The sequence below is a fragment of the Dreissena polymorpha genome, chromosome 16, assembly GCF_020536995.1.
Source record: "Dreissena polymorpha isolate Duluth1 chromosome 16, UMN_Dpol_1.0, whole genome shotgun sequence".
Lineage (NCBI taxonomy): Eukaryota > Metazoa > Mollusca > Bivalvia > Myida > Dreissenidae > Dreissena > Dreissena polymorpha.
In genome coordinates this window covers 15,845,733-15,868,503 of record NC_068370.1, presented here as the reverse complement: position 1 = coordinate 15,868,503, position 22,771 = coordinate 15,845,733, and the positions used below count along the sequence as shown (strand labels likewise).

Sequence of the window (22,771 nt, the reverse complement as noted above, 5' to 3'; positions counted from 1 at the left end):
TGTTTTCTTTTTCTTTGAAAGGGATATATTTTGGTAAAATGTGTTATGCATTTAATAGACAATCATAATTCATAAGAAAAACGAGACTTATCTATTTGTCATTCAAGCATACATAACAAAGCGTGCATAGCATGTAGTATGCAAATCGCACTGTATCCTAATACCTACCTCATCACAAACACGTGCATAAATCTTTGTTCACATAAGGCATAATGGCAACTACACTTCCATTGTTGCTATGAAAGGCCTATATATTTATATAACTCTTCAAGACGTGGCATTCCATACATGATTAGACACAGAATGCGCTACGCGTAAATGGCAAAGCATGCAAGTCCTATACTATGAATAAAGTTGTATCTCAAGTTTTGAGGCATTATTTTTTTATGATGTACACTGTTTTAAAAATAGTTCTATGGTGCTTTTAATTCATTTATTGGGAACTTTTATAAGAAATAAACTCCATGGTACCACTTCATTGACATAGAATCTAGTACTTAAAACATGTAGCTCATAAAAGTTTTTCGCATTTTTTCACAGCATTAGACATAGCTGACAAAAACTTATACAACGAATCTTATACATTCTATTGTTCATCAATATATTCTTTTACATCTCATCAAGGTCCGTGGTAGTTTCAACATCAACCAACAAGCAGCCATTTTGTTGCGTTTTGTCCTCCACTTGTTCTTTGGCATCGTCTGAAGTCATATCCGGCAGGTGCTCGCGACGCCAAATGAGGACAAGACAGAACGTTACGGAGGACATTATCACCGCAACCATTGTCAGCATAAGGCCCAGAAAGATCTTCAATTGTGGACCATCCTCATCAACAAATGGCTTTGCTGAAACGTTTAAGCTACATCTCAATATAGGATACATGTAATATGAATGGTTGCATGTATTATGGCCGACAATACAAAGGTATGCACTTAGAAGACACAACATTTTTCAACGAGTTAATGTTTCGTGTATCACTGAACAAGTCATCAGTCAAGTCAATCGTTGAAGGACTAGTATCTACTTGGAAATGCCAAGGGTGTCTGCTGCCAAACGCTTCGCTTCCATTTTGCGGATCGGTAAAATATATCTCTAGTTTTCTGTACATTATTAAGAATTCAGAATGCATCAAGTAGTAATTTTAAGATTTTTCCACGATATTGCAATGTAAAAATTTGGTATAACTCGATGCCTGAATGCTACTTACGTAGCCATAAATAATAGCGCTGTTCAATTTTATTTCATCAAAGGCGGTCTCGGCTTATAAACTCTAGCTATTTCGCATAATTGTAGTTGCTGTGCGCAGACATTACCGGTAACTTATCTCATACTCATTTTTAAAGGCTGAACATTTTTGAGTTTTACTTTCATGACAGGTGTCGCCAATGAATCCTTCGACGCACCCTCGTGGACATCGCCCGGTAAATGGGTCACAGACGGTCCCCGAAACGCACACCCCGCATTTCATACATCCGTCTCCATAGAAACCGGTTGGGCACACTAGTAAAAAAGTGTGCATGTTCACAAAATAGAGGAACATCCGCGCATGGATTTGACTGGTTCTTTTTTATCATGCTGTATATAAGATGTCCGATGTAGACATCTCATTTGATTTTTATGAAATAGGTTTTAAGTTTAAAACATGATCATCTGACCAGATTTGAAAGGCTCTAACTTGTCATGACTATGGTTACCGTTATCCATGCGAGGAGTTTGAAAATAACAGTTTTTGTTTTAGTTATCTTAAGTTGTGAATTTGTTGGATGTATTTTGTTCACGATCACACCGACCAATCAACACATGCTTAACCACTGGTATTTATTATGCATACAGTAATTTTATCTTATTTTGCGATTTTCAATTTTGACTATTTCATTTTTAAATTATCTAGCGATACACTTCACCTTCATCACATCGTCTTCCGTTATATCCAGTCTTGCAGCCATGAAGACATTCGCCGGAAATTATGTCACATATTCGGTCACTTGTGAGCTTGCAGTGTCCACAGGCCCCGCTACAGTTTATGCCGAAATGGGTGTTGACGCATTCTGAAAACATATTTTTTACTAGACTTGTTGTCGACAATTTACGAACGTATAGCGTGTTCTACGACTTGTGACGACATGCGCATGAGTAGATCTTATTGACAAGTCTTTAAGACTCGAAACATGCGTTATGATATAAGTATGAGAACACGCGTCTACAAAATGTGTTAGACAGTTAGCAATTTTTATGCGGAACGTGTACGAGAACAAAAAAAAAACGCAGAGAAGAAGCACATTTCTTGTAATGGATTTAAATTCTCACAGTTATTTGACTAGTTGTGGGGACAAAGGCAAGACGTCAAATGTAGACAAAACTGTGACATAGAACGAGATGTGTACACGATATATTTGCTTACAGTCGAATTGTGTCGAACTAAACCTCAGCAGAACTCTCAGCTGAACTCTCAGCTGTAACTAAATGCGCCACTGTCTGACAATGACTTCAAATAGATACTGAAACTCCATTTACATCACGAGCGCGATGAAAACCCCAAAAACACAAAACTGTGACATAGAACGACATGTGTACACGATCTATTCGATTATAGTCGAATTGTGTCGAATTAAAACTAAGACTTAACGCTACCATTCAAACAGCGGTCGCCATGCAATCCTGGAGCGCACCCGTCTTGACATCGCCCCGTGACCTTGTCACAGTTACCATGGTAACACTCCGGACACGTGCTCAGGCAGGCAAGTCCATATTTCCCACTGGCACATTCTATGGAAATGTGATTTGTTATAGGATAGTTAGTACATTAATGTTAAGGAATACGATTGCGATAAACGACATGCAAACAAATAGGTAACAATTATTTAAATCATATAACGATTCGCGTCCAACCTCTTTATTAACACGTTTTTAATCCATCAAAACCAAAACATAATTTCAAATAAAATAATATGTATATTATATGAGCACATGCATGTATACTTCTTCTTAAAATATCTCAACAGCCAAATGTCGGATAAAATGAACAACAACAATAACTCACAAGCAAACATAAAAAACTTTTTTGTACCTGATAAATTGAACCCGATAAACTACCGTGTATTCCATTATATATCCAGTTAACACAATAGAAACACTGGACCCACCCTGTGTACAGAATGCTCCCGTCCATCCAATCTCACACCCGTGCTCACACACGCCTATTCTGACGTCACACGCTGTACCACGTACACAGTGCCCGCACGTGCTCTTGCATCCGACACCGTATGTCCCGTTCGTACACGCTTTATTGAAAACAAAAATATGTTAGCATCTATTGTATATATCCATGAGAATTGCATATTAAAGTATACCGAGCAATATTAAAGTCTCTATAATGCTCAAAATCAACGAAAATTTCGTAAAGTATTTCGTAAAATAAAGTTAACACCTAAACAGTCAGTGTTCCTTATAGTAAAAGCCACAATTTCAACGCTTGATGTGGTATGATTACATAGATTTTTTTAGATACAAAATGCTCGTTTTTATTTATTTGTGACCACAATAAATTCTATGTTAATTTCCTGCAAATATATCTATTGATACGACACACGAACACTAAAATGGTACCATGTTAAAACCATATATTTTACCAGACCACATCTGGCGTTGAAATTTCGACAATGGCCATAAGGAACAATCGTTTTTAATTGTTTAGCTTTATTTTACGAAATAGTGCACGAAATTTTCGTTGATTTTGAGTAGTAATGTTACTTTAAAAAGTCATGTAGTATTATAACGGCCGTTAATCACGGGCGCCACCTCTTTTTGGCAATACATTAATTAATGAGCCAATGAAACTTCCGAAGTCGCGCTAAGGATCTTTGAAATCTCACGGATAATTCTTCAGGGTGAGAAGGTGTTTGTTTGTTTTTTTCCACATATTTTGAATTATTTTTAAAATCGGGAAAATGAAGTGCGATTCATCGAAGATTATTCATCCAGAAATGCACAGAAGCATACAATCACACACCATTTGGAAAGGTGAGGACCTTTATACGTTGTTGCATGGCGCAGTTTTTGAAAGCAAACCGATGTCTTTTGCCTGTGGGACGAACAAATATCCACCCGATCAATTCGCTAACGACATCAAACGATGCGTTCAACATATACTAGTTGCTGAATACACAAACACATTGGCTTATTGCTTATCTAATGGGTATTTTGTATTTTTCCAAAAGAGATCCAATGCTTAGGAGGTGGCACTAAGCACGGGAGGTGGCGCAAATGCACGATATATGAATCATCACATGACTTGCATTTGATAGTATTGTTCCTATTTCGATTTTGTTTGGCGTAGCTGTTTAACGTCACTTATGACCTTACCTGACCTTGTAATTGTCCAATAAAATTCAAATAAAATTTCCCGCGGCTAGACACGAATGAATACACTTCATTTTTTCCATTGGCTGATTTGAGCATACCACCAGAACATTGGAAACATGAACGCGTCTTTGTAACAGTGTTTAACTGCGTGTTTAGCATGAAACAATTCTAACGAAAAGGCTAGATAGATAGAACAGTTTTACACTCAACTCTTGACATCAATACAGTTTGTGCGTGCACCTTTCATTTTCAGAGGATTGCCAGCGCCAGAGCGTTTGTACTTAAAGGCTATGTTCTCATATTTAGTAATTACTTTCATATTCCTGTCTGTGTACTAGTATATTTGTGTTCATAAAAGTGTCGTTTTCCATATCCCGATATTCGTTAAGGCCAAACCATTTTAAATTGTTTTCGAAATTGAACATTTAACATGTAAAAGCATAAAGTTTTAAACAAGCCGTCACTTTAATGCATTGCATTCCAACCCGCAAGGAATCAGGGTCAGTTCGCGGCCAGTAAAATAATCATTATATAATATAGACGCTATCGCGTGAACTAGGTGAACTGGAGTTGTCTTTAGACCAGAAATATGTTAAATGAAGATATTCAGCGATATAATTATGGTATGTTAATAATAGATTCGTAAGGTGTTTTCAACAATACCATGATGATAAATATTATTTTTGATTAATTTAACAAGAATTATTTCACCATATTGACTAATGTATTAAGTATGGGCGCGATGACTCTCAATACTGTTAAATAGCAATGCCCGACAAACCTTACCACTGAAACAGGTTTGTTCGAGGAACGCGCGTATAAATATTTAAAATATGAACGGATACTTCGCGTGTGGCCGTTTGACTCATGTTTTAATTTCACTACCATTCTTCTTTTGGTTTTCTGTTTTGTAGCTATAGGTGTATGACCAGCAATATGTAATGATGTAAAATAAGCCGCGAAAACTCCGCGTAACATCACAGAACTGCACAGAAAGACATTCGCTATCTTTGATCTCATTCATTGAACTCTTTACCTTTCACAAACTCCAACGCCGTACATCTTTTTTAAAATAGATTTCTTGTTTGAAATTGCCACCACAAAGGAAGCTGCATTGCACATTTTTACGCAAATAACACGAGCGTTATGGTCGCAATGATTCCACCCCGTGTTCTTATTGCCATCAATACAAAATACAATATCTTTGATGTTTCAGAAAATTTGGAGCAGTTCCAGAACGTGTGTGCTGTCGCCGGCACACATGTAAACAGGGGAGGTGATTTTGACTGTGTGGTAAATGCATGTTAATTCCCTTGCCATTGAATAACGCATTAAAATAGTGCAAGGGATAAGGCATACATGGGTTGTATTCTTAAAATAATATCATGGTTCTTGTTTAGGGAAGACAAACGATGATAGAGTGAAGAGAAATATGATCAGTTTTATTGCGTTATTTATACGTGTGTGCAAGAGTTGGTTAAGCGGCGGAATGATACGGAACTATTATCTCCCAGGATTCAGTGCATTTTCCCGTGCTTGACAACGCAGCAGACGCCTTTTCAGTTTCAGTGTGTTTTATCTAAAATTGTGATTGTATTTGCGCTGAAAAAAGATTGAAGGCTGGTGCATCATGGGGCGACATAACCCTTTAAGGTAGCACTTATAAACCGCATTGTGTTGAGATATTATACCATGTGAATTAATACTGTTTATTGTTTCAAAAAATGGACATTTATCAATCATGTCTATGTAGCTATAGTTACCATGTGAAAAGTGTTTATTGCCCAAAGGCCCTAACAATAAATTGTGAATTTTATATCCAAAAAATATTTTTATGAATGTGACGAATGTTCCAACAAACAATACAATTTAATTCCACTCTTCACGCATAAATCGGACGCACTTATATGGGCCTTGTGCTCATCAATGAGGAGTAGGACAGTTTTTTTTACATGCCTGGCTTCTATCCCCAGAATGAACACATCCTTAAATTTCAAAATTTTCTCCGTGTTTATGACAGCACGCTCTTTTCCAAGCTGGACAGTGGTGCGCAAGTTAAGAGATGGGTGACAGGCAAAAAAAACATCCATCCACTTTCGGCCCGGTCGGTTGTCCGTAAAAGGAGTCTTCCTGCCATCCTCCTCAATTATTTGCTTTACCACATGAGCGAGTTCCTTTCGGGTTCTCCCATAACCGATTCGAGACATGTGAAGGGCATATTGCTCCAACCGTGTTTCCTCTACAGGTGTCAACACCGTTTTCACGCCAATTTTTGAACTGCTGAACTTGTTTTTGACATGATCATGCAACATGGTTTTTGGAACATTATATGTTTAAGAGGCTTGACAAAGAGAGATACTTCCGCTCCTAACAACCTCGGCAGCTTGATCCATCATACAGAGGTCGTATGACTGCCTCTTCGCTCCAACTTGACGGCTCATTACTGTAAAAGAAAAACAAAACAAATTATTATAAGTCATCGGACATGCAACATAAAAAAGGATCTTTTAAATTTTACAAAATTAAGTCTATCGTTCGGAATTTGGATCAGTCCTTGAATGTGGTATGTAATTCCGAACACTCGATTCCTCCTTTACACAACCCTATATCTTTATCATGAGTGTCATACATGATCAGAACATGTTTCTAAATTATTATTTTTCATAGAACGCTACTGAAACGAAATTATATGTTTTGATATAACATGAGCAAAAAAAGTGTAAAAAATTAGCAATCAAATAATTTCACTTACCGGAAGGCTGTGTATATGGGCAAATGTATTTTTTTCAGAAAAATTGGCTGCACCTTTAACTCAAAATGGCACAGAAAAGAAAGAGATAGGATGTGATGTCAAAATAATGACGTCATATTCCTTATATATTTTACATCACAGGATTGGATAAGAAATTTATATTTTGTTCAGAATCAGGAACATGATTGTATTTCGGAGCGACCGATCTAGTTTTGCTATCAACTGTTATATGCTTGTTGAGTAGTGGGTAATTTTCATAAACTTGTTATATCAAAAATATTTTATAAATTTATGACTATGAATCATTGACATCATTTGGGAATGTTATAATAAAACTTACATCAAATGATTTCACACAATCTCTATAACCATGACTCAAAAAGAACCCACGCCTCAACAAGTACCTACCATACAGAACAGAAGAATAAAAAATCCATTTTGCTAGATCTAGTATTCTTATATTAGGTCATTTACTAGGGAAATATCATACATAAGTAAATAATCTTTTAATTCGTTGTCATTATGTAAACTTTTACATTCAATGTTTCACTGCTGCTGAAACTGTGTTCATTCAGGACAGAAAATCAAGATATCCCATTAGCTTAATAGCACATTAGCTATTCACAAATAAATTTTTATTATTTTAATAGTTGAAACTTATATTATTAAATTAGTTTGAATGTATGATTAAAAGGAAATTAATACTTTGGTTATTGAAAAAAATGAATAAAACCATTTTTAAATATGTTTGTATGGAGTATTTAAATTTCCATTTACTGATATCTTGTGGATTTATAATGCACTTGCACACATAAATAGATTTTCCATAAAAAGACTGTTTTAAATAATTAGTTTTATTTTTAGTTGAAAGCTTATGTACACAATTTTATTTTAATTCACAAAATGATACATGTAGATCTAGCATATTTCTTAAAATTAAATTAAAATGAATCCTTATCATTTTGCGACTCTGTGAGTTGCATTTACTTTATTTTTCGGCGTAGCTGATTTGAGCATACGACCAGAACATTTGAAACATGTCCGCGTCTTTGTAACACTGTTTTACTGCTTGTTCAGCATGAAACAATTTTATCTCTAATGAAAAGGCTTAATAGATAGAACAGTTTTACACTCAATCTCTACATCAATACAGTAAATTCCTGTACGAAATGTTCCGCCCGGAATTGAGACGGAATTTTATTGACAGTTCCGCCTGGAAAATTGTTGATTCCGCCTGGAATATAGTGGTTACAAGAAAGAATATTTTCTAGGCGGAAAGGAGGCGGAAACGGGGTGGAATTTGGGGCGAAATATGCTAATGAGGCGGAAAAGATTTCCAGGTGGAAATTATTTTTGCATGCTGACACGGGGCGGATTTTGGGGCGGAATATGCTTATGAGGAGGAAAAGATTTCCGGGCGTAAATTAGACTGGGATGGAAATTTCCGGGAGGAATTTTTTCCGGGCGGAAATGACAGAATATGTGAATGATTCCAAGGGGGGGTGGTATTATGAACTACTCCGGTATATACATAGCTCCTTAAGCTGCTAATGGATTGACGGACATTAAGTTGTCACAAAAGCTAAAAAAAACCTTAAAAATCACAAAAACAACATGTCCCCTTCAATCTCTTTCCAGATACAGTACGTCATAAAACAAACATTTTTTGCAGATGACACAACATACTTCATTGATGGAACAATTAACTCATTCACTGCTTTAATAAATGCAATTCAAGACTTTAGTGAAATCTCTGGCTTACTAAATACCCAAAAATCAACAGGTGTGCGTGTTGGTTCACTAAAACATTCACTAGTTAAATTTAAGGAATACAAAAACTTTATCTGGACCTCTGATGGAGCTTATAAACACTTGGTTTCTATTTCACAAATGACAAAAATCTTGATTATATGGCAAAAAACATTCAATAAGATATAGACACCTTTAACTGCTTTAAATGTCTTTTATAAAATGTGAAATTACTGCAAAGATTATAAACTAACTTGAGCATTCATATTAAACGTTATAGGTAAACCACCTGCCAAAACAGATATTACTGTAAAACAATATAACTATAATAAAAACAGCATAATATAAGAAAACAATACATTTAAGTAAATATTCTAAGAAACAAACCTGTTTAGTAGTTTGGAGCATTTAAAAAAAGTTCCATCATAACTCACTGAATCACTCTTTTCAGCCTTTTTTACACACTGAATGTTGACTTCCACATTTTAATTAATTATTTCAGAAGGTTCATCAAAGCTAGATTAATTCATCATATTATTAAAACTTCAAATTAAAAAAGTCCAATGATTGCTAAATGAAACTGCATTTCAAATTTTCAAGCCAGTCAACAGGTCTTGCGTTTGATTCCAATAATGTCGCTTACCATTTTTATTCATTTGCTTCTTAATATTAAATCACCTAAACTTGTTTTATTAGTAGCACAGCCCCATTAATATTTTTATTTAGTACTGCCCCTGGAATTTGTGACGTCATTATGTCATTATGGATTTTTGTGACGTCATACGACTGACTTTCCCAGTTGTAATCTACATGCATAGGTCATTGGGTTTATAACGTTCCATTTTATTTATATTTTCTCTCTGATAGGCGCTTTTTGTTTGATTTAATTTTTTTTTTTTTTAGCAGTCACATAAACAACCAAGCTATGTAATATGGAATTTTTACACCCGTTATTGCTGCTTCATCCTGTATTATCTGAGATATTAACTCCATGACGCTATATTCTCAAATCTTTTTCTATAAAGAAGGAATGTAGTTGACAATTGTTAATAGTTTTATTTGATTGTTCGTCAAAAAGTTGTAACTCTGTTACTCTTGTATCTTCAATGCAATTGAGAAATTAAATAGTAATTATATTGAATGAGTTTTAATTCCCTTTAATTATTGTTTAATTTGAGTTACAATGCTATGACGTTAAATTTTATTTACACTTAAATGTATTATGAATATTGCTGGGCCAAGTGTGAGGTTGAGCGCTCTATAACCAGGTTTAAACCCCCAATGCTTTGCATTGACCGTTCCAAGGCGGTGACCCCAGCTTTATTCATATTTTGTGTTTATGTTGGTTTGTATTGTGCTGTATTGTGCTGTTTTGTACTGTTTGGGCAATCGGTCACTTGCCTTAAATAAAGGACCAACTAATTGTTTTTAATGAAAATTCAATACTGCTCCAGCAGCTGGAGTTTCACTTCTTTATATTGCAAACACCCCGCTGTTTTTTCAAATTTCTGACTCACACTCAGAACAAGAGTGTGTCTTATCAGGCTGTGGCATCATATTACCCCATATACCCATGCATTCTTTGTTAACAATTAACTGGGGGAATACAAAGAGCCACCAAATTGACATCTTAAAGGGGCCTTTTTACAGATTTTGGCATATTTTGAATTTTGTCATTAAATGCTTTATATTGATAAATGTAAACATTGGATCTTAAAAGCTCCAGTTAAAAATCAAGAATAAAATTTAAAAAAGGGAAAAAAAGTAGCCGGAACCAGGACTCGAACCAGTCACCCCTGGAGTCCTGGAGTAAGTCTGAAGTAAAAACGCATTAGCCCTCTCGGCTAATCCGCCGGGTATACAACGTTGAGATATTTTATACATTATATAAGCAATCTTCGTAGTTTCGTAAATTTAAACGACAACGACAGAACTCATCAAAAGATACATATGGCTATATTGGACTATGGTAAATGTTCAGTAATACTGTTTCCTCACAAATATTATAACTAAAACGAAAGTTTGCGAATCTGAAACAACTTTTTTCAATTTTGTCAATTTACCAAACCGTGAAAAGATCCCTTTAAAACAAAACACTACTGATAAACAGGGATAAATGTACTGCATTTCATAACAATTTTCAACTTGCATACAGCCCTTATTCAATTTTGCTCTACAACCCTTAATTCAAAGATATTTTAAATACATAGTAGATTTACATGTACTTTAAATGTTGTAATAGGTAAATTATCATAACAAAGTGATTTAATCATAAGGTCTTATAAAAATAAGCCTGAGCAAAATATATATAAATTTCATCCAGAACAGTATTTATCTTAGTTAATTATTTTCCTCCAAATTTTAAGGAGTGAAAACTTGCAGCTGAATTTGTGGATTAGTCCTATTTTTTCAGATTCATTCCAGTCTTAAATTTGTGTCATTTCAAGCTCATTTTTTTTGCATGGGTTAACTATTGTTTGAATTGAATATAAATGTTGTTTACCAAATGTTTCCTACAATAACCATTTAGAAACTGAAATCAGAACTTAGTTTTTTAATTATCTTAAAGTCCCATTTTGAAATTCTTTATCGATAGTTTTCTAAGTCCAACATTCTGCCCCAGAGAAATGTATAAGTATAAAATTCCCCCCGAGTTAATTTCCTAAGTCAGAAAATCCGCCCCAGAGAAATGTATAAGTATGAACTTCTGCCCGAGTCTTATTTCCGCCCGGAATTGCTAATGAGTTCCGCTTGGAAAAAAATCAAGAGACATGGTCTTTTTGGGGCGAAAATCAATTTCCGCCTCTATTCCGCCTGGAAAAAATAGTTTCCGTCCCAATTCCGCCTCATTTCCGTCCCATTTCCGCCCCAAAATTATGTACGGGTTGTGCGAGCACTTTTTATTTTCAGAGGATTGTTTGTACTTAAAGTCTATGTTCTCATATTTAGTACTAACTTCCATATTCCTGTCAACATGTTAACATGTAAAAGTATAAAGAGCAGTGGAAGCGATGCCTCACTTTAAAGCCGGCTGAGTTTATGTTGGTATGTTTTCATTTTTTTTGTTATGTGTCGAAAAGAAAGTGATTGTGAGTCAAAATGTGATGGTATTTATGTCAGATGTGCAAACAATTTGGCCAGGAAATGCCCAAATTCAGTACAACGATAGGGCTTTTCAATTTCTGTCCATGGACAGAAATGATCTAATTTAAACACACGCGGGTCACATGTAAAACCACGTGACCATTGCATCATTGTTTACAACGCCATTTGCATGAATGATGAATAATCGTGTCATTACCAGTTTAAATATATGCTGTCTTACACATGAACATTTCGTTTTAAATCTCTACCGATACACTTTTTATCGTCTGCTATAAATTTTTTTTACCTTGTCAATATAATATGCCCGTTAACGTTTAATTCATGGGTGCAGCCATCTTTATTTGTACATGTACATGTAATTGACTTGATTATTTTAAGCTCGTGTATAGTGTGTCATGTATGTACAGTTGTTATGTATTTTTTAAACACGCAGCCATGTTTGTTTCGTATTGATATCGTATATGTTATAAGGGTAGATACATTGCTAGTGTACAGGAAAAAATGTCTGTACAATGACGTACAAAGTATGAACATTAATGGATTTAGATCCAAACACAAACAAACTGATTGTGTTATTAAGTACTTCAGTTCTGTGTTTTGAAATGCGCGGAAGTAGACATCAGATGAAATTGGCGCTAACGTGACCCAAAATGTGCATACGTCACAGGTTAACAATAGTCTTGAGGATTTCGGTTATGTACATAATTAGGTTTCGTATTTTTTTATGCTTTTGGCATTTTTTGGCACAAATTTTTTGAAAATCTGTATGGAAGAGTTAAGCTTTAGAATGTATCTGACGAATACTGGTCAATCCTGGTCAGTTGAGATAACCAAATTGTTGTGAGAAATATCAACTCGGGCGGCTTTAATGCATTGCATTTCAACCCGCGAGGTATCGAGTCATTTCGCGGCCAGTGTGTGTGAATGTCAGAGTTTATATACAGGTCATCGCTGCGTCTTCATGACTACCTTATATGCTGACCGGAGTTCGCGGCTAGTAAAATAATTGTTATATAATAAAGACGCTATAGCGTGAATTAGGTGAACTGGAATTTTTTTTGGCACAGAAAGATGTTAAATGAAGATATCCAGTGATATAATTATGGTATGTCAATAATAGATTCTTAAGGTAGCGCACCCCTAATGGGCACAAAATATCCAAATATAATTTAATTAATTATTTTCCTAATCAGCATCTTTTCACTGAACTACATGCAAATTTGTAGGTAGGCTTTCCATGTTTTTAAAAAAATATACCGATTTTTTCAAAACCACCCTCACTCTCGGCTTTTGTCCAGTTTATTTTCACCCCTGGGGTAAATAAAAGTTCCATAATTCATTCAAATTTCCAAATTTGGGCATGCAGTTGGTGTGTACAGATGCAGTAAAGGTGTTAAAAGTTTAAAGGGATCTTTTCACGCTTTGGTAAATTGACAAAATTGAAAAAAGTTGTTTCAGAATCGTAAGTTTTCGTTTTAGTTATGATATTGGTGAGGAAACAGTAATACTGAACATTAACCATGCTCTAATATAGCCATTATATGCATCTTTTGACGATTTTAAAACCTAAAAATTATAAAGCGTTGCAACGCGAAACGATTGAATAATTTGGAGAGTTCTGTTTTTGTCGTTAAATTTTGTGAAACTACGAAGATTGCTTATATAAGGTATAAAATACGTTCAGAATGTGTACTCGGCGGAATAGTAGGCTAAAGCGTTTTTACTTCAGGACTCTGGCAGGACTCCAGGGGTCACTGGTTCGAAACCTGCTCCGGGTATTGTTCTTTTCCTTTTTTAAATATTTTTCTTGATTTTTTACTGGAGCTTTTACGATCCAATGTTTACATTTATCAATATAAAGCATTTAATGAATAAGTTAAAAAAAGGCCAAAATCTGTGAAAAGGCCCCTTTAAACAAGATGAAATAAGTATTATTTTACAGACATTTATTTTTTACAAATTTTTATCTATGGAATAGCGCCATGAAATGTAAGTGATTTCAGCCAAGTAGTCACAGGAGTTGTGATGCTTGCACACGTCATTGTGCACATCATCACAATATCTATAGATCCTAGTGATCCTAGAGTACTCAGGAAGAAGAAACCTAAGATTAAGTTTGACGAGATGAAACATCAGCACGTAATCGAAAATCAGCAATGCAATATATGCCAAGTCAATGTGTAAGTTGTTACTAGTTGTATTTTTGTCCCCTACCAGTGAAACCGGAAGGGACTTAAGGTTTGCGCACTGTGCGTCAGTAAGTCTGTCTGTCTGTCAGTCTGTCATGTCTGTCACATTTTTCTGGATCCTGCGATAAGTTCTTCATATTTTTTCATGAAACTGGAAACATGGACAGATGACAATATCGAGATTATGCACGTCAATTCATTTTGTTCTTACGTCAAGAATTCTGGTTCCAATGGCAACAAATGTATAAAAATAAATAAAACAAGATGCGTTTGTAAAAACACAATGTCCCCCTATATGACGTTTGACCTTGAAGGATGACCTTGACCTTGTGAAGGATGACCTTGACCATTCACCACTCAAAATGTGTAGCTACATGAGATACACATGCATGCCAAATATCAAGTTGCTATCTTCAATATTGCAAAAGTATTCATAAAATAAGCGATTTGGGCCACATATATTTGATCCCTGACCTTGAAGGATGACGTTGACCTTTCACCACTCAAAATGTGCAGCTCCATGAGATGCACATGCATGCCAAATATCAAGTTGCTATCTTCAATATTGCAAAAGTATTTATAAAATAAGTTATTTGGGCCACATATATTTGACCTCTGACCTTGAAGGATGACCTTGACCTTGACCTTTCACCACTCAAAATGTGCAGCTCCATGAGATACACATGCATGCCAAATATCAAGTTGCTATCTTCAATATTGCAAAAGTATTCATAAAATGAGCGATTTTGGCCACATATATTTGACCTCTGACCTTGAAGGATGACCTTGACCTTGACCTTTCACCACTCAAAATGTGCAGCTCCATGAGATACACATGCATGCCAAATACCAAGTTGCTAAATTCAATATAGCAAAAGTTATTGCAAAATGTTAAAGTTGGCGCAAACAGACCAACCAACAGACCAACCAACAGACCAACAGACCAACCAACAGACAGGGCAAAAACAATATGTCCCCCACTACTATAGTGGGGGACATAAAAATACTGACAATGGTGGAGTTTTACGAGTAGGGGACCATATTTCTTGGCAATCTCTTGTTTTATCTTCTATGTATGTATACTTGTAGACAATGATGATTAGGGCATCATAATAGTAACTCCCATATTAATATAGTTTTATTGTTACATTTGTTTTGGAAGACATCTTATTGAAATGACATAAATGAAATGCCACTTTTAAATGGGTATATTTTTATTTTTTTTAAAGCATCCTTTGCATTAAACTCAAAGTAAGTGTTATACAGTTTATATCAAGTGCACATGCGATTAGCACAATGATGTTGTAGCCAAACCTACTATTCTTTTAAATATGGGTTTCTGAGTAACATTCCAGTCGATTTCTATGTGATTATTTTAAAGATTTATTTTACATTTATATTCAATTCAACACATTTTTTAAATAATTGTTGACTGTTTACTTCAAAATAGTGCTTTGATGTGTAATGCTGATTGGATGATTCCTGATGATAAAGCTATTTATGTTGCATCTAAACTTTTTTATACGCTAATTTAGTGTGTTTTTTTAATGAAATTGCAAGAAATGTTTAAATGGGAAAATGAATTTAGAAATATTGCATTCAATTGAAAAATAACAGCTGACTCTACAACATAGAATAGAATTCAGAATAAAGCAGCGGTCTGAACATTTTTCATAATAAATTTAAAGTAAAATTCATCTATGGAAATCACTACGATTGCTTGCCACTTTTAAATACCATGTTGAATGTTTTCTAATTTGTAAATATATTTGTTACGTAAAAGACAAAATGATTCCATTTAAAGATCTCACAAGAAACTTGGTTCATATAATATTAACATCCTGTAGTCATTATTACTTATGGTAAGCCTATCAACTAAGAGAAAGCTGAAATGAAGACAACATGTACACAATTTTGCAGTATCTATGTTTAACCTGCTGAGTCATATTTCCCTCTATTTTTCGGCGTAAGCTGAATTAAGCCAGCTTTTCACCCCTCCTGACCTTTGTAAGTGTCCAATAAAATTCAAATAAAATTTCCCGCGGCTAGGTACGAATGAATACACTTCATTTATTCCATTGGCTGATTTGAGTATTCCACCAGAACATTGGAAACATATCCGCGTCTTTGTAACACTGTTTTACTGCATGAAACAATTTTATTTCTAATGAACAGGCTTAATAGATAGAACAGTTTTACACTCAATTCTCGACATAAATACAGTTTGTGCGTACACCTTTTATTTTCAGAGAATTACCAGCGCAACGCGTTTATATTTAAAGGCTATGTTCTCATATTTAGTACTTACTTCCATATTCTTGTCAACATGTTAACATGTAAAAGTATAAACAGCAGTTTATAGAGAAAAATGCCCCGCCCACTGACAGCCATGTTTTTTCACCAATCCCAACCATTTTCACACTCATCAGAGATATCAATAAAACCAATGTTTTGACCAACTTTCATGATGATTGGGCAAAAATTGTGACTTCTAGAGTGTTTACAAGGTTTCTCTATAGCCAAATAGGGAAAACTGCCACTATATACATATAGAGAAAAATGCCCCGCCCACTGGCGACCATGTTTTTTCACCATCTCGACCATTTTTGAACTCGTCTGAGACATCAATCGAACCAATGTTTTGACCACCTTTCATGATGATTGGGCAAAAATTGTGACTTCTAGAGTGTTTACTAGGTTTCTCTATAGCCAAATTAGGAAAACTGCCCCGCCCACTGGCGGCCATGTTTTTCAACGGATCGGAACCACTTTTGAACTCAACTAAGATATCATTGAGACAAATATTTTGACAAAGTTACATGAAGATTGTGCACGAAATGTGACTTCTACAGTGTTTACAAGGTTTTTATTTTTTTTGACCTAGTGACCTAGTTTTTGACCCGGCACAACCCAGTTTCGAACTCGGCCGAGATTTCATTGGGACAAAGCTTCTGACCAAGTTTCATGAAGATGGTACAGGAAATGTGGCCTCTAGAGTGTTTACGAGCAAATGTTAACAGACGGACGGACGGACGGACATACGACGGACAAAGACCGGTCACAAAAGCTCACCTGAGCAATCAGGTGAGCTAAAAATATATCAAACAGTTCAACCAGCTTTTATTACTAACCACTGATATTAACATCTGGCATACAGCAAAGTGAGAGGGTCAGTAAGCTGCGTGGTAAATAGTTACACACTGCAATGATCAATATCTGGGGTCTAAATTCTAGAGCAGAACTAACAAGAAATATCTTTAAAAAAGATATACGGCGTTGATAGTTCAATGAATGAGATCAAGGATAGCGAATGTCTTTTTTCTGTGCAGTTCTTAGCTGCATCACACGCAGTACGGGATGTTACGCGGAGTTTTCGCGGCTTATTTTACATTTTTACATATTGCTGGTCATAAACCTATAGATACAAAACAGAAAACCAAAAGAAGAATGGAAGTGAAATTAAAACATACGAGTCAACCGGCCACACGAGAAGTATCCGTATTTATAGGCGCGTTCTTCGAACAAACCTGTTTTAGTGGTTTGATTCGATTATTAACAGTATCGATAATCATCGCGCTCATGCTTAATACATTGGTCAATATGGTGGAATAATAATTGTTAAATTAATCAAAAATAATATTTATCATTGTTTTGTTGAAAACACATTAAGAATCTACATATTTCTGGTCTAAAGAAAATTCCAGGTCACCTAGTTCACGGATAGCGTATTTATTATATAACTATTATTTTACTGGCCGCGAACTCCGGAGATGACCTGTATATAAACTCTGACATTCATACACTGGCAGCGAATTGACCCGGGTTGAAATGCAATGTATTAAAGTGAGGCCTCGCTTCAGACTAACAAACTCTTCATTGAAATAAATAAACTGTATTTATATTGGAATGTAATTGCAGTTTATACTACAAAGGCAAGCAAAGTAGTATTTAAAGAACAACCTTAAGATAGTTTGCATCTGTTCCATAAACTGTATGGACAGTTGTATTTTTTACCAATCCAATTCGTTATAATCAGTTTGCAAATTAAACTATTATTGGATAACATGGGCAAAATAAAATCCAGTTATTGTGACTCAAGGTGAATCATATGACACATCTTAAATATATGAATAATTATACGTGTGTTTATTGAGCGTCACTGTTACAATGTTCGGCTGGTGAAATAAATTGAACATTATTGCCTTTTTGTTTTTAGATGTGTTATTGGCATAAACAGAAGTATTTACAATAATCATTCATCTATTTTTTGTTTAGTTTTAAACCATAAACTACTACTACTTCTACTTCTAGTACTACTACTACTACACTACTTCTACCACACTACTACTACTACTACTACTACTACTACTACTACTACTACTACTACTACTACTACTACTATAAAATTATTGTTCTTCTTTTCTTTAGAATTCTGGCTCTTTCACCATTGAGCTCGTCACTGGTCTCCCCTGGGTCAGCACAGTACACACAACACGCTCAGCCAAGAACTCGGCCAAAAACAACAACAACGAATGTGAACTGGTAAGCAAGCAAATGGTGCGTTTTTTTAATCTAGCTAGTCCTAGCTGTATGATGTCTAACCACTTTTTCAATTAAATTTGATTTTGACGTACAGTCCGATCTGACTTTAGGGTCACCTTAGTTAATATGTCACCTTGCGTATCAGTATCATGAATATAAAGACTGTATATTGAAACATACTATATTTTGTGCAAAGGAATTATGATGGGTATTTTTTGTAATTCAGGAAATGGTCGATGAGACTTGTTCCAGCAGCGCCCAATCTGACAACAGCTCAATGTGCAGCCAGGGTATTGTGTCCTTGGCGCCAAGCACTACCAGTCTGTAGAGACTGAACTTTAGACATGCCAAACAAACACTTTCACTTTTAGTCCATGTTTTATTTTTAGAATATTTTTGGTGATTTCTGGCAAAAATCTTTTTTTCCGCGTAAGCTGTATTAAGCAAGCTTTTCACCTTAGCCTGACCTTTGTTAGCGTCCAATAGAATTCAAATAAAACTTCCCGCGGCCACGTACAGATGAATACACTTCATTGACTGCATTGGCTGATTTGAGAATACGACCAGAACATTGGAAACATGTAACACTGTTTTACTGCGTGTTCAGCATGAAACAATTTTATATCTAATGAAAAGGCTTAATAGATAGAACAGTTTTACACTCAATCTCGACATCATTACAGTTTGTGCGTCCACCTTTTATTTTCAGAAGATTTTCAGCGCGAGAACGTTTGCACTTAAAGGCTATGTTTCCATATTTAGTACTAACTTCCATATTCCTTTCAACATGTTAACATGTTCAAGTATAGAGAGCAGTGGAAGCGAAGACTCACTTTAATGCATTGCATTTCAACTCGGGGGGTATATCGGGTCAATTTGCGGCCACTGTGAGTGAATGTCAGAGTTTACGTACAGGTCATCGCTGCGTCTCTACCTTATGTGCTAATCGGAGTTCGCGGCCAGGAAAATAATCGTTACATAATAAAGACGCTATAGCGTGAACTAGGTGAACTGGAATTTTCTTTAGACCAGACAGATGTTAAATGAAGATATCCAGCGATATCATATGGTATGTCAATAATAGATTTTTAATTAATTTAAAAAGAATTATGCCATCATATTGACTAATGAATTAAGCATGAGCGCAATGATTGTCGATACTGTTAATAATCGAATCAAATAGCAACGCCAGACAAACCACTAAAACAGGTTTGTTCGAAGAACGCGCGTATAAATATTTAAAATATGTACGGATACTTCGCGTGTGGCCGGTTGACTCATATGTTTTAATTTCACTTCCATTCTTCTTTTGGTTTTTTGTTTTGTATCTGTGCGTTTATGACCAGCAATATGTAATAATGTAAAATAAGCCGCGAAAACTCCGCGTATCATCCCGTACTGCGTTTGCTGCAGCTAAGAACTGCACAGAAAAAGACATTCGCTATCTTTGATCTCATTCATTGAAGTCTTTACCTTTCATTAACTGCAACCACAATCAACGCCGTATATCTTTTTAAAAAGATATTTCTTGTTCATTACTGTATGTGCACTAGTATATTTAAGTACATAAAAGTATCGTGTTTCCCTATCCTGATATTCGTTTTGGTCAAACCATTTTAAATTGTTTTCGAAATTGAAAATTTAACATGTAAAAGTATAAAGTTTTAAACTAGCCGTCGTTCCAGCAGTGAAAGCGTGGCCTCACTTTAATGCATTGCATTCCAACCCGCAAGGTATCGGGGACAGTTCGCGGTCAGTAAAATAATCGATATATAATTTAGACGCTATCGCATGAACTAGGTGGACTGTAATTTTCTTTAGACTAGAAATATGAAGATATTCAGCGATATAATTATGGTATGTCAATAATAGATTCTTAACGTGTTTTAAACAATACCATGTAAATATTATTTTTGATTAATTTAACAAGAATTATTCCACCATATTGACTAATGTATTAAGCATGAGCGCGATGATTCTCGATACTGTTAATAATCAAATCAAATAGCAATGCCCGACAAACCACTAAAACAGGTTTGTTCAAAGAACGCGCGAATACATATTTAAAATATGTACGGATACTTCTCGTGTGGCCGGCTAACTCATATGTTTTAATTTCACTTCCATTCTTCTTTTGGTTTTCTGTGTTGTATCTATAGATTTATGACCAGCAATATGTTACAATGTAAAATCAGCCGCGAAAACTCCGCGTAACATCCCGTACTGCGTGTGATGCAGCTAAAAACTGCACAGAAAAAGACATTCGCTCTCTTTGATCTCTTTCATTGAACTCTTTACTTTTCACCAACTCCAACCACAATCAACGCCGTATGTCTTTTTTTTAAATATATTTCTTTTAACGTAAATACGTTGACCCAAATCTAAACAGAACCTATACACATTCTTTAATAAACAATGTGTAAATATATAAGTAACCAATTCATATACGCATTGTACGATATAAATCCACAATATGTAAAACTCAATAGATCCAATAACTATTATCAACATTCTACAACAAATGTGTTTTTACAGTAAGAGAATTCACGAAATAATTAAAATGTGTTGCTTCTGTTTAAAACCATGAGTTTTTTCCCCTTGAATCCAAATGCTTAATTCATTAAAAGGCAAATGTCAAGGAATATTAATAAGGCTTAAATTTGTCGCTTGTTCCAACTAACATCTCCAAAAACAATAAGGATAGCTCCGTTTTTAATCGTTAAACTTTCTATTATACTCCAGATACTTTCCAGTTTTATAGTATATTCAATGACAAAAATCTCCAAAATGTCTTTGCAAAACATGTTTTCTTCATAATTATGTAGACTTTCCTTGTCGATTTTATTTCGTTATGATCGAATTAAGAAGAAAAAAAGATCAGACACTCAACCTGGAATACCACACAAAAAATGTATGGTCTGCACCGAAATTAAAATAGCTGAAAATGTCCATTGGCGTTACCTCCTGACATTAACGCCAGCTCCTTGAAATTGCCCGTGAATTTGGCTCCATCTCTTTTGCAAGAATGCAGAATTATTTATTAGGTCGACAAGAAAACAGTGTTTTTGTGTATGCAACACATTGTAAATGTTCAACGCAATGTTTTGATGTAATTAGCCATTTCATTGGTGGGCTATTTGCTCGTCATACGTGCATAATACGTCGATTTTATTTTACAAACTTCACCACACCACAACTTAAAAAAGGCCCTCACGTTTTGAAATGAGTTGTTTTTATATGTTTATGTACTTTTGTGGATGAATAAATCTTCACTGAAACGCACTACATTACCCGATTTTTCAAAATTTCAAGACATCCGGTTATTATCGCAATCTCTGAAGTACCATTGGCTCATTTAATAATGCATCGCAAAAACAGTTGGCAATCGTGATTAACGGCCGTGATAATATAAAACAAAGTTTATTAAGACGACGTGTAGTGTGCAAAGTAGTGAGTACAACAATACATTAATAGTGTTTTATAATTATATACGTTAAAATCCTATCATAAAGTATTATATATATACAATATATTAAGCTGACGACCTACTCTGAAGGCATTTTCCACCCATGTACCCGGGCTCGCATCCGTGAATACAATTTCCGGTTGTGACATTACATGACCCAACACCGTAGCAATGGCCGCAAGCAGATTGACAACTCGGGCCCGGTGAATTGTCCGAACATTCTGCGCATAAATAATGTAATTGAACTTATTTTAACGTATTTGTTAATTCCCAACATGATCATCATTATTGTTGATTTTGCACAATTTCTATTGCAAGTAAAGAATCATATACAGCTTAATAGACAGCCGAGTTGCAGTTGTTCAATCTTATTCATTGAATCCTTGGAAATGGTAAGTATCCGTTCATTGAGTTATTTTTTAACTGTTCTGGTAAAGGGAATGATACTTTTGAGTCTTTGACAATAAAGCCAGATTTCGACCTTCGAACATGAATATTAGTAATGATCAACGCCGTTTTTTTCAACAAATTGCTAATAGTACCAGTTAAAGACCCGTCTCATTACTATCCGGCCGATCAGCTTTTAATATTTTTTTCAAGAAATCT

The 22,771-nt window shown here is 35.1% G+C and overlaps 1 protein-coding gene and 1 long non-coding RNA gene across 2 annotated transcripts; one reads left to right on the top strand and one right to left on the bottom strand.

Moving 5' to 3' along the window:
* Positions 1-64: 64 nt before the first annotated feature.
* LOC127862982 (scavenger receptor class F member 1-like) lies at positions 65-22,368 on the bottom strand. Its single transcript, XM_052402275.1, has 6 exons — positions 22,249-22,368; positions 3,144-3,281; positions 2,632-2,766; positions 1,905-2,048; positions 1,366-1,500; positions 65-845 (listed from the first exon to the last, which is right to left on the bottom strand). Exons 1-6 carry the CDS (start codon positions 22,268-22,270, stop codon positions 610-612), a joined length of 810 nt encoding a protein of 269 aa, XP_052258235.1. The 5' UTR covers positions 22,271-22,368; the 3' UTR covers positions 65-609.
* LOC127862985 (uncharacterized) lies at positions 5,887-19,257 on the top strand. Its single transcript, XR_008040888.1, has 3 exons — positions 5,887-6,015; positions 18,586-18,699; positions 18,926-19,257. It is a non-coding gene; the product is annotated as an uncharacterized LOC127862985 (long non-coding RNA).
* Positions 22,369-22,771: the final 403 nt, after the last annotated feature.

Coding starts and splice junctions, on each gene's coding strand:
- LOC127862982 (XM_052402275.1), bottom strand. CDS start 22,270: ATGGGTGGAAAATGCCTTCAGA. Junction 2,767..3,143: donor GGGAGCATTCTGTACACAGG/GTGGGTCCAGTG, acceptor ACATTTCCATAG/AATGTGCCAGTGGGAAATAT. Junction 2,049..2,631: donor TGGCGACCGCTGTTTGAATG/GTAGCGTTAAGT, acceptor ATATGTTTTCAG/AATGCGTCAACACCCATTTC.